This window comes from Thamnophis sirtalis, unplaced genomic scaffold, assembly GCF_051295495.1.
Source record: "Thamnophis sirtalis isolate CommonGarterSnake01/CBP01778 unplaced genomic scaffold, rThaSir2_p1.2 scaffold_6, whole genome shotgun sequence".
In the NCBI taxonomy this organism is placed as follows: Eukaryota; Metazoa; Chordata; class Lepidosauria; order Squamata; family Natricidae; genus Thamnophis; species Thamnophis sirtalis.
In genome coordinates, this window is record NW_028261386.1 from 11,161,185 (window position 1) to 11,174,087 (window position 12,903).

A 12,903-nucleotide genomic window follows, 5' to 3' on the forward strand; every position below is an offset into this window, starting at 1 on the left:
GAGGAGGAGGAGGAGGAGGAGGAGGAGGAAGAAGAAGAAGAAGAAGAAGAAGAAGAAGAAGAAGAACAAACAACAACAACAACAACAACAACAACCAGAGAAAGAGAAGGGGAAGAAGAAGAGGAGGAGGAGGAGGAAGATGAAACAACAGGAACATAAAATAAAAAAAATCTACAGAATTGGAAGGGATCTTTGAGGTCAACTGGTCTGATCCCTGGTGGATGGAGGGAGTCAGTTATAGCAGGGAGAAGGACACTATTGGAAGACCTGAAAAAAACTAGGTTTAAGGGATAGATTGTCATGGAGAAAATCTATCTATGTGGTCTTTAGGAGTTGAAAACAACTTGAAGGCACATAATCAATCTATTCTAATCCCTAGCTCATTGCAAAATCTACTGGAGCATCTCTGACAGATTACCACCATTTAGCCTTTGTTCTGAAAACCTCCAGTGAAATAGAATTTACCAATTCTGTTGTAGCCGTTTCTTCTGCCTGACAGCTCATATAGTCAGAAAACTCTCCCTAAAATAAACCCTGTACACCAGGGGTGTCAAGCTAGATTTCATTGAGGGTTGCATCAGGGTTGGGTTTGACCTTGGGGGACTGGGTGGGCGTGGCCAGGGTGGGCGTGGCCAGGGTTCCGTTACCTCAGTTCAAATTGGCAGATGTTCCACTCTTTCACTCAGGAGCGGTCTGGGGCTCCTTACAGTACGAAACCTCACCAAAATGTCTATGCCTTCCACCTATGGAACTGCTTCTGGACTTAAGTTGGCGGGAGCGATATTCCCTTATGTGTTTCAATCATCGGCCACCACTGAGCCAACAGATTGAAGCAGAGTGAACTGGATTTCTCCTGCATTGCTCATTCACACTGCACGAAGCACAGGTATCCAGCTAGTATGAAATATAAATGAGGGGCTGCCAGAAAGAAGAAGAATTTGACCTGTTCTCCAAAACACCTGCAGGTGGGACAAGAAGCAATGGGTGGAAACTAATCGAGGAGAGAACCAATTTTGAACTAAGGAGAAATTTCCTGACAGTGGGAACGATTAATCAGTGGAACAGCTTGCCTCCAGAAGTTAGGAATGCCTCAACACTGGAAGTCTTTAAGAAGATGTTGGATAGCCATTTGTCTGAATCGGTATAGAGTTTCCTGCCTAGGCAGGGGGTTGGACTAGAAGACCTCCAAGTTTCCTTCCAACTCTATAATAATGTATAAATAAATCAGCCCTACCCCTGTTCAAACCCCACCCACCACCACCATTTTTCAGTTTGCTGGCATGTTTAAAAATGTGAAACCATGTCATAAGTAGGCATAGAACACACAGTTTCCCCCCAAAGCAAGCTGCTCTGATTGTTTTCCTCCACATCTCCCAGTCTAGCAAGATGGCCCTTTCCAGCTCAGCTGACTGTGAAAGAAAGCATTTGGCTGCAGATTTTTACCATTGGACTTTTTACAACTGCCTCTGGGATCAATCTGTGGCTCAGACCAGAGAGGTTTTTTTAAATGGATGGATGGATGGATGGATGGATGGATGGATGGATGGATGGATGGATGGATGGATGGATGGATGGACGGACGGACGGACAGAAAGACAGACAGACAGACAGACAGACAGAAAGAAAATGATAGATAGATGGATAGAGACAGACAGACAGACACATTGACAGACAGCGATTAGACATAGATAGATAGATAGATAGATAGATAGATAGATAGATAGATAGATAGATAGACAGACAGACAGACAGATAGATAGATAGAGACAGACAGACAGACAGACAGACCAACTCACTGACTGACACAGCGATTAGAGATAGAAATAGAGACAGACAGACAGACAGACAGATTCACAGACAGCGATTAGAGATAGATAGATAGATAGATAGATAGATAGATAGATAGATAGATAGATGGATGGATGGATGGATGGATGGATGGATGGATGGATGGATGGATGGATGGATGGATGGACGGATAGATAGATGGTTAGATAGGTAGGTAAGTAGGTAGGTAGGTAGGTAGGTAGGTAGGTAGATATTAGAGATATAGATAGATAGACAGACAAACAGAAAGAACAATTAGAGATAGATAGATAGATAGATAGATAGATAGATGATAGATAGATAGATAATAGATAGATAGATAGATAGATAGATAGATAGATAGATAGATAGATAGATAGATAGATTAGAGATAGAGAGAGGGAGAGACAGACAGACAGACAGACAGACAGACAGAGGTGGGGGGAGGATAGGAATAGGGATAGAGATATGACATTTGTGGATGGCCCACACTAGATTCTCACTGAAATAAAAAAAAAATGGAAATAAAATTAAAATCAGGTAGGTGATGGAAGCTGCTCCGCACCCAGAAAGATGTTACTGTGCAGACTGGTACCATACAAAGCCCCACGTTTTGACACCCAGACAGAGGAAAACTGTATGTACTGTTCCCTCTTTTTTTACTCTTTAAGAGCAGGGGTGTCCAACCTTGGCAACCTGAAGCTTTCTGGGCTTCAATTCCCAGAATTCCCCAGCCCAGTTGGGCTGGGGAATTCTGGGAGTTGAAGTCCACAGGCGTTCATGTTGCCAAGATAGGACACTCCTGCTCTAGACAGTGTGCCTAATTGGACCTCACTAACCTCTTCTTCTTTTTCCCTGTGTTAAAATTGTCCCCAATATTGTCACCTTTTCACATTCTCTGCCACACACTGGTGACAGCTCAGGCTGATTCCAAAGGACAGCCGTGGACGTCAGGAGCAAAGTGACAGAGAACAGAAGGAGCTGCCGAGATCCAGCCCAGCCGCTGACATTGAGTCTCCTTGGTGAAGGCAGCGAGGGCCTTGGAGATATCCATCAGCCTGCCTGCCTGCCTGCCTCCAGCATGAGCCGAAGTGGGGAAGTTGCCGGAGAAGCTAGTAAAATTTTAATGCACTCTGTAGTGCGGTCATGTCACACTCACTCATGGCAAATAATCCCCCATGCCTGCAGAGGTAAAATGGAGCTGTAACGTGCTCGCCTCCTAACCCGAGCTGACAGCGATGATGTACGACTACCATTAGCGGAAAATATCACTTCAACTAACCCATGATCCAGCTCTGCTAAGGGTCATATTATCCGTGAGGAACAAATTACATTCCCAAAGTAAATACAAATTTTCAACAGAAAACGGGCCCGCTCCAAAAAAGAAAAAAAGAAAAAGGAGGAGGGCCGGGAGGAAGGGAGGGAGAAAGAAGAAGAAGAAGAAGAAGCGTGGCACTGAATCGAACATGCGGGTGTGGAGAAAGGGAAGCGTTTGTTACCCATGACAAACGGAGTTGTGGAGTGACAAAAGTGACAGCCGGTGGAATGAATCATCGCCAGAAATCAGTCGAAGTCTGGAGCCTCGGAGACCTGGGAGATCCCATTTCTCCTCAAACCGCAGAACCAATCCCGCCTCAGGAGCCTCTTGTGGGTGGCGATTTGCAGAGAGAAGAAAGATTTGGACCGCGTTGCCTGTCCTTTTCTTGCTCGGATTCCAGGAAAGCACACGCAAGAGCGATTTGTTGCTAGTCAACACACAGGAAGCAGCCTGGCTCATTAGTTGAGCTCGTTGTGTGCATGATGAAGTTCTCACCCTGAATGGTGGCATCTCTAAGAGTTCATCAGAGGAGGCCAGATGCATTAGATCAGGGGTCTCCATCCTTTTGGACCTCAGGGACCACTAAATTCATAATTTTAAATCCCGTGGACCATTAATATGAATCTGCTTAAAGACTGTTTGTGTGGGCGTGGCTAACTTGATGTCACTCGTATCGTGGGGTGCCAAGGTGGCGCAGTGGTTAAATGCAGCACTTCAGGCTACTGCTAGATCAGCAGGTCAGCGGTTCAAATCTCACCGGCTCAGGGTTGACTCAGCCTTCCATCCTTCCAAGGTGGGTAAAATGAGGACCCAGATTGTTGGGGGCAATATGCTGACTCTCTGTAAACCGCTTAGAGAGGCCTGAAAGGCCTATGAAGCGGTATATAAGTCTACTGCTATATTGCTATTGCTATTGCTATTGCTATTGCTATTGCTATCCTTGCTGGCCTATACTCACCCCCCCCCCTCCCAGCCACTCCTCCCCTGCCCACCTAGGCTCCTTAGGGACCCAATAAGAAGCAGTTGTTGGAACTAAGCAGCTACCATGAGAAAGAGTTGGCAAAACAGCTCAGTTCAAATTGGATCTGACAGAGAAGGAGACTCAGCAGAAGCACCTCACCGAGAACTACACACATAGGCTTTCCAAGCAGAGGGAAAACCTGCAGGAGTGCAAGGCCAGGTACCGGCACCTGGAGGCTCAGCAGACTGAGATGGTCAGCCAGTTCCAGGCTATGATGCAGTCCCACTGGAACACGGCCTTCCGGCTCTTTGCCAGCAGCGGTGCTTCCCTCCAGCCTTCGCCCAAAGCCTCACACCAGGAGGCTGAAAGCAGACCCCAACTTAGAATGTTTGCCCCCATCCGACCCGCACAAAAAGACCCCGAAGGGGGAGACTCTCTGCAGCAACACAAACGTTCATTGCATGCATCTGGCCCAATGGCCGTAGTTTGAGGACCCCTGATTTAGTGCAACATAAACAATGCAAATATTTTTTCTGCAGACCACCAAAATTTTCTTTCGGACCATCGGTGGTCCATGGACCACCAGTTGGTGGCCACTGCATTAGATTACCCTTTCCACTTTCTTTGGTGACTGGTTGAGCTAGTTCCACCTGATGGAAGTTTTAAAAAGGAATGGAGCTTGGATTGGTCTGTCACACTCACCAAATCTGTGGGCACATTTTCCTGCTCTGGTTTGAAAGTAGTCTTTTGGTTAGATACTTCACTGAGGAACCTCCATTCTCAACTAAAACAGTAGTTGTCCCAAAGGGGCTTTTTCAGGAGGCAACTGGACTTTCTTGTTTGTTTGTTTTTTCTTTTGAAGACACTTCATTTCTCCTCCAAGAAGCGTCTTCAGCTCTGGCTGGATAGTGGAGGAATGGAAGGATTTACAGTATATTCCTTGCAGACAGTTGGTCATTTGCATCCTTTTAGAGAGTCATTGAGGCCACCGGGAGGTTTATCTATGTCCTCAGGGTCACCTGAATAGTGTTCCTGCTTCCTGTAGTCTGCAATTTTTGTTTGAACCAGGGGCGCTACTCAGGTGACCCTGAGGACACAAATAAACCTCCAAGTGGCCTCAACGACCCTCTAAAAGGATGCAAATGACCAGTCCTCTGTAAGGAATATAAATCCTTCCATTCCCCCGCTAACCTGTCAGAGCTGAAGAAGCTTCTTGGAGGAGAAGCAAAATGTCTTCAAAAGAAAAAGAAAAAAACAAGAAAGTCCAACTGACTTCTAAAAAAGCACCTTTGGGACAACCATGACTTGAAAGACTGAGAATGCCTACAGACTTAAAACAGTAGTTGCCTTGGTTTAAGAACTCCTATAAGGCACTGCCTTGTTCTTTAATATTAATCATTTTGCTAATATGCAAAAGGTTATTAATTCAAAATCCAGCAGACACATTTTGGAATTATTATTATTATTGTTGTTGTTGTTGTTGTTGTTATTTTATTTCCTTTAGCTATTCAGCTAGTTTTCCATGGGGTCCTTGGTGTTCTCTGAGCTTGGTGGTTTTATTGCAGTCATTTCATTACCAGACTTGGTAACATCATCCATGCTTCAGTGATGATGTTACCTAGTTTGGTAATAAAACATCTACAAGAAAACTACCAAGCTCAGAGAACACCAAGGACCCCATAGTTCAACCCTGAGCTACAAATAACATCTTCTAAGTTTATTTTAACAAAACAAAACAAAACCTGTGGGATTTTAGTCTCTGTGGAGATTCCCAGTCATCCAGGTCATGGTTGTCCCTAAGGTGTGTTTTCAAGCGACAACTGGACTTCCTTTGTGTTTTTCCTTGAAGTTGTTTCACTTCTTATCCAAGAAGCTGTGGGATTTTAGCGAAACGAAACAAAATGAAAAAAAAAATGAGCGCACAGCTCTAGCGTTTCATTTTTTTTCTCATGCCACTTCAAACAAAAAGGGTTTGCTGAAGAGACTTGCCACCTTGCTGGTTCAGAAAAAAATACATGGTCAAAAACGAATACAAGTGTCAGGCCTGGAAGCCATTTTTTTGCATTGGGACTTCAGGCCTGCCACATTTGATGCTGTGAGGAGATGGGAAGGGGATTAAAGCCGAGGTGGCGCAGTGGTTAGGGTGCAGTACTGCAGGCCACTTCAGCTGATTGTTATCTGCAGTTCAGCAGTTCTAATCTCACCGGCTCAAGGTTGACTCAGCCTTCCATCCTTCCGAGGTGGGTGAAATGAGGACCCAGACTGTGGGGGCAATATGCTGACTCTGTAAACCGCTTAGAGAGGGCTGAAAGCCCTATGAAGCGGTATATAAGTCCAACTGCTATTGCTATTGCTATTATATGGAGTATGGGAGATAGGCCTGAGGAGAGGAGGGTGTAGCCAGTACATTGTTCTGGGGCCCATGGAGCTCAAAGAGGACCCATGAAGGGGAATTTTTTAAAAAAATTTTTACAAAACAAAAACTTAGAAATTTTTTGGATGGATATGTACTTCATACTCCATATGTTGTGTGTATAGCAAAACTGCTTCGAAGCCTTGTTATTAATCTGAAACTCGGTGAACAGTTGTTTATGTAATTTATTGAATTTTAATTTCATTGCTTATTTAAGTTGGAAGTTTTGTTTCATTTCATTTATGAATATATTTTATATTTCATTTCGGTTTATGAATGGTTATGAAATGTCATCTCAAAAATCTGGATCTCAAAAAATGCAAGGAAAAGCAGAAACGTGATGTGTCCTCTAAGGTAAGCTCCCCGTTGGGAGAGCGAGTGCATTCAGAGAAGCGTTGTGAGAGTTGTGTTGGAGAACACACAAACCAGCCATCAGAGACACTTTCGTGGAAATAGAGGTATCAGAGTCCATCAAACAGTCCAAGTCATACACGGATAAGACAGTCAGTCATCAATGTCTTCCAGTTAAGGGATAATCCAAATAACATAGTCCATAATCATACAAACAGTCCGGTACACAAAGTTTGCTAGCAGTTGCAAAACTTACAATAGCTCACGGCACTTTCTAACAGCCAGCTTCCAAAACACTCAGATCAGCCCAGCATCTAACGAAACAGAGAGCTAACAGTCATTCTGGCTCCCTCTTATGGTCGATTGAGGAAACAGCAACCAATCACATTTTACAGTATAATTTAAAGAAACAGGTATAGCATTGTTACATGATTTATATATTGCCAACCCAACCTTTAGATTATATTCCTAACATGTCCATGTGTAGGTGAGGAGGAACACATTAGTCTTGTTCCAGCACTTAATAATCCTCTCGGGCGGCCCTGATGGGAGAAATATAGTCATAATAACATTCCTTTCTCAGAGAGTCAAGGTCAACTTCCTCTGCACCTGGAGGGGTGTGACTGGGAGGCATCTCCAGTTGGGATGATGACTGATTGGGCCATGTGATGGACATGTGGGTGCTGGGCAGGGACTTAGACTTTCTTTTGGGTGGGGAAAACCTGGAAGCTTTCAGATTTGGGTTTCCCCACATGTGCCAATGTGACATCTCTAATAAAATAGAACTTTGAAGAACTTCAAGCCTCAGAGTCTTCTTTCGTTGGGGATGTTACTTGGAACCCTGACAACAAGGACACCTCTGCCCTAATATAATTTGGGGTACGGTAGCCATAAATGGGACATCGCTGAGTTAGAATTCAAGTTCTTCCACTCTTTCCTTCTTGATAGACCTTGTTGAAGAGACTTTTCACGAATCCTGCTTGGAAAAGGAATTATTTTTTCTCTTTTAGGCTCAGGCCAAACAGCTTGTCATCTCCTGTCTCATTTTCTTGGGATTTTCCTCACTTTTAATCCTATAAGCTTCTGCCATTTTCAGACAAGGGAAAGCGGGGAGGGGGGGGGGAGGTGACCAAAATAAATAAAGAAAATAAAATAAAAGAGAAATCCCAGCGATTACTATCTGTCTGAATGAAAGGAAGTTCCAACTTGTCAGTTAAACAAAGCAATAACACAGCGCTCTTCTTTATAGTCTATGTTTTCATCCAGGAGACCATTATCGCGTCATGCCAGAGTCTTCCCTTCTCCAGGTCACTTGGTTTAAAATGACATGGATAATGCACATGTCAGGAAGCTGACAGTTCGACTGTCCTTCGGAGATTTAAGAAAAGAGAGAAAAGAAAGGGGGGAAAAAACGAGCCGAAGGAAAGGAAAGACGAATGCCTGTTTCTTATCTGCAGTCCACGCCTCGGGTCTATCTTGGAAGTCAGGCAGAACATGATTTCTCCAGGGACCACTTTTTTCATTTCCTGATTTTAAAGAAATCAAGTAAGCGCCATTTGTCTTCATCTGAATATGCTTGACCCGTTCAAATGATGGTGTGTTGCTTTTTTCCCCCTTTTCTTTCTTTCCTTCCTTTTTTTTTCTTTTTAAGAGAACAAGCAACATAGGTGGAATTGGCAATGAAGGGAATGCAAAACTCTTAGAACGCCGCCGAGAGACGCCGGAGCACGAAGGGTTGAAAGCACCTTCTCTAGAGGGAACCGATTCAATTTAAGAAGGCGACCTAGGTTTCTTTTAAAATTTCATGCAGAATGAATTCATCACTCCTGGTGAAGGGTGGGGAGAAATCAAAAACACCTTGAAATCGAAGGACTCAAGGGGTGGGGGGAATGGGGAGAAGAATCTGGGACTTCAAGGTGAGTTGTGTGAGATCCATAATCACCATCTAGCAAATGTGGCCAGGAAATCCTTTGATCAGTTGCATCCCTTTCTAGACTTGGAGGTGTGGCTGACCATGGGCCATGCTTTAGTCAACTTCTGGTTGGACGACAGATAGTCCTTGACTTAGAACCATTCACTTAGTGACTTTTCAAAGTTACAACCAGGCTGCTACAGGTTCGCCCAGGTTCAGGAGAACCTGTAGCTAATGTTATCGCCAGTTTGGAGAACCTCCAAATATCACCCCTGGCTGGCCCCACCCAATCCAACCCCACCCCGCCCCTCCCAGGAGTCTCCATGCAGCCCGTTTTGGATGCGAGGTAAGTGCAGGCCCACGCAGAGGCTTGGGGACAGGGGGAAACAGACCTCCTGGAAGTTCCAGAAGGCCAGAAACACCTGTTTCTGGCTTCTGGAGGGCCTTCTGATCCTGAGGGAGGCAGTTTTCACTCTCCCAGAGGCTCGAGGAAAGCCTCCGGAGCCAGGGGAAGGTGAAAAGCACCCCCCCCCTTGGAGGCCGACAAGGCCACGCCCACCATGGCCACGCCCATCCAACAACTGGGCAGAGAACTCGTTGCTGACATTTTTGAAGCCCACCCCTGGTTACAACGGCACTGAGATAGGTGGCTTACAACTGGTTCCCCGCATTTAAGACTATGAAATCATCCCCTACATTCACATGATCAAAATTCAGGTGCTTGGCAACTGGCATTTATTTAAGATGCTTGAAGCATCCTAGGGTCATGTGACCAACATTTGTGAGCTTCCAAGAAGCAAAGTCAATGGGGGAAGCCAGATTTGCTTAACGACCACATGGTTCACTTAACAACTGATTTGATGCGCTACTTGGTTTTTTAAAAAGTTGATTTACATGAGCAACTACTGCCTGTGTTAAGCCTATATAACAGCCTTACATAGCCCAAATACCCTTCCCCCCAGTATCACCCATACAATAATAGGATCAAAAAGGTGCAATGGGTGTGTGTTTTTACAGTCCAGTTCTAGTGTGATCACTGCAGAGGTGGGTTGTTCCGAGTTCGGCCCAGATCAGGCGAACTTGTAGTAGCGGTGGGAGGCTCCACCCACTTACCTGGATGCGTACACCTCCACAAGAGATCCGGTATTAAAAATAATAAAAACCCACCACTGGATCTCTGCTATCATTTTATTTTGCACAAGCAGGAGTAAATCACAATTATCCTTGGCTCCCATGCCTTGCTGGATTGGTGAGATGTCTATCTAAATAAATAAAATAAACCAAGAACTGCCACATCACAAGATTTGCTTCATCGCTGACAAAATTATGGCTCCTAAACTGCAGATACCATAGTCAATACCAACATTATTCCCCAACAAGAAGATCACTAATCATGCTTGCATTCCAAACAAAAATACTGTCAATGAAAGCTGTGTAGCCCGTTAATTAGTTTTGTAGTAATTTAGCTGGATTGAGAAAGCAGTTTTAATTTGTGTCATGCCCACTTATATATTAACAATTCCATGGAGCTTTTTTTTTTTGCCTGGGGTATGGGGAACACTTGCATAACACGATTTATATTGTATGAATGGTATTCATTCTGTGATGTCCAGTGTTTTAAACCAAAGAAACATAATGGTGCAGATCCAAGGGAATATATTTTGCAGCCAATGGATCTGTATTGGAAATAGATTCCAGTGTGTTTTGTGAAGCCACTCTGCAAATAAAAGAACTTTTTAGGACACAATAAAACATTTACCACCCAATTGTCAAACATCAATATACTACAAAAGAAAAGTCAATACAGACAGTCCTCGAGTTACAACAGTTCATTTAGTTTGAAGTTACAACGGCACTGGAAAAAAAATGACTTATAACCGCTTTTCATACATGACCATTGCAGCATGACCATGGTCATGTGATCAAAAATTGGATGCTTGTCAACTGATTCATATTTATGACTGTTGCCGAGTGCTAGGGTCACGTGAAGACTTTTTGCGACCTTCTGACAAGCAAAGCCATTCATTTAACAACCACGTTACTGCGATGATTCACTGTAACAACCATAGCAAGAAAGGTTGTAAAATGGGGCAGAACTCACTTCACAAATGCCTCACTTAGCAACATAAATGTTGGACTCAATAATGGTCGTAAATCGAGGACCACCTGTATTTAAAACAGCAGAATTACCGAATTTGCACAAATAGCCAGAATGCTGACACAGGAGTCAAAGCTAAATAATGAACTACATGGCCCCATCATCCAGAAGACAACCAAATATTTTTTCAAGTCATTAATAACAACATCAAGTTAGGTTAATGCATAACAAATTCAGGTTATTTTGTAAGTTGGATTAAAATATCTACAATCTCTTGCCGTTAGGGATGTTGAAAGTGGATGATAGATGTGATCCAATTACCTAACCTTGGTTCCAAGCAGCAATTCTTAACCTCTGCAACGTTAAGATGTGTGGACTTCAATTCCCAGAATGCTGGCTTGGGAAGTCTGGGAGTTGAGGTCCACACATATTAAAGTTGCAGAGACTGAGAACACTGGTTTTAAAAGTAGGTGTTGCAGATGTATGCTTGACTCCATTTTGGGTCACTGTCTAGAATCATAGGACATTCTACGCCTCAAACAAAGGGGCAAACAGGATATTCCCACTTTAGAGCTATTGAAATCTACTACAGTAAGGGAATTATGGATCCAATAGATCAGGGGTGTCAAACTCATGGCCCACAGACCGGATCTGGCCCATGGAGTGCTTAGATCTGGCCCGCGGGGCCGCCGTGGAAACAGTGAAGGACTGGCCCGCGGTGCCTTTGCCAGGGAAAACAGAGTTCGGGAGCCTGTTTTAGCTGGCAGAGCACTCAGGCCACCACAGGTGCCCTGAGACGAGTTATATCGAGCTGGCCACCCCCACCCCCCGAGGTCAAACACAACCTTGATTCAGCCCTCAATGAAATTGAATTTGACACCCCTGCAATAGATCGATAGAGAAGAAATCATCTTGGGTCAAGCATGGACCATGATGGAATGTTGAGCTTATAGATTTAGCATGCCAAACATTTTACACATCTCAGACTAAAATTCACCAATGAGCTAAAAGGAAATATGAGAACCATGAACCATATCAGAAACAGTCATAAAAGGGGGAATAAGACACCAGAAACTGACTTTACCTTCTCTTCTTGATCACTGTCGCTGTCACACTGAAAGAGAAAGGAAGAGATTACCTTCAAAAACAATCCACAGATGTCGAAAGCTTTTGGTGTTAAATGAAAATTCATTTCAAGGGTGTAACCTAGAGAGGTATAATCTTCCAGAACACATCAGGTTTTTTCCGCAGGGTTGAAAATGGCCCACCCGGTAGAGGGCCACAGCAGGTCTAACTAATATCAAATACAACCTCAATTACATGGAACAAGTCTGTCCTCCATTCAAGGTCAACGTTTTCCCTACGTTTTGCCCAAATTAGCTCGACTAGGAGAAATCTCAGCATCCAACTGACCTTGTCTGGACATGGAAGCTAAGCAGATTCAGGCCCAGTTAGTATTTGGATGGGAGAATGATCAGGGAATGCCAGGGCTTGAAAAGTCAACAAACAACACCCTGGAAGTAGGCAATGCCAAACAACATAGTGTTGCAAAAAACCCTGCATAGACATGTTCATAAAAATCCAGAAGTTGAGTTCAAAGGGGATTGGACCAGAGGTGGAATTCAGCAGGTTCTGACCAGTTCTGGAGAACCAGTAGCGGAAATTTCGAGTAGTTCAGAGAATTGGTAAATACCACCTCTGACTGGCCCCATCTATTCTATGCCTCCCAAGTTCCAGCTGATCAGGAGGGAATGGAAATTTTGCAGTATCTTTCCCTTGGAGTGGGGAGGGAATGGAGGTCTTACAGTATCCTTCCCCTGCCACACCCACCAAGCCATGCCCAGCAAGCCACACCCACAGAACCGGTAGTAAAAAAAAAATTGAATCCCACCACTAGATTGGACTCTACATTTTCTATAGCAAATAGGAGGAAAATTCACTGTTGTAAATTGTAAATCTTTACAGGTAGTTCTCGACTTATAACCATCATTGTTAAGTGAGTTTTAGCAATAGCACTTAGACTTTTATACAACTTTACAGTGCT

General features: G+C 44.0%; 1 protein-coding gene across 5 annotated transcripts in view; it reads right to left on the reverse strand.

Moving 5' to 3' along the window:
- The window catches only part of AUTS2 (activator of transcription and developmental regulator AUTS2), a 1,079,640-nt gene that overhangs the window by 327,551 nt on the left and 739,186 nt on the right, over positions 1-12,903 (reverse strand). For all 5 annotated transcript variants that reach the window (XM_087717194.1, XM_087717195.1, XM_087717197.1 and 2 more), the window contains one exon: positions 11,944-11,973. In XM_087717194.1, the coding sequence (XP_087573320.1) occupies positions 11,944-11,973 (30 nt within the window). The remainder of the gene's footprint in view (positions 1-11,943; positions 11,974-12,903) is intronic.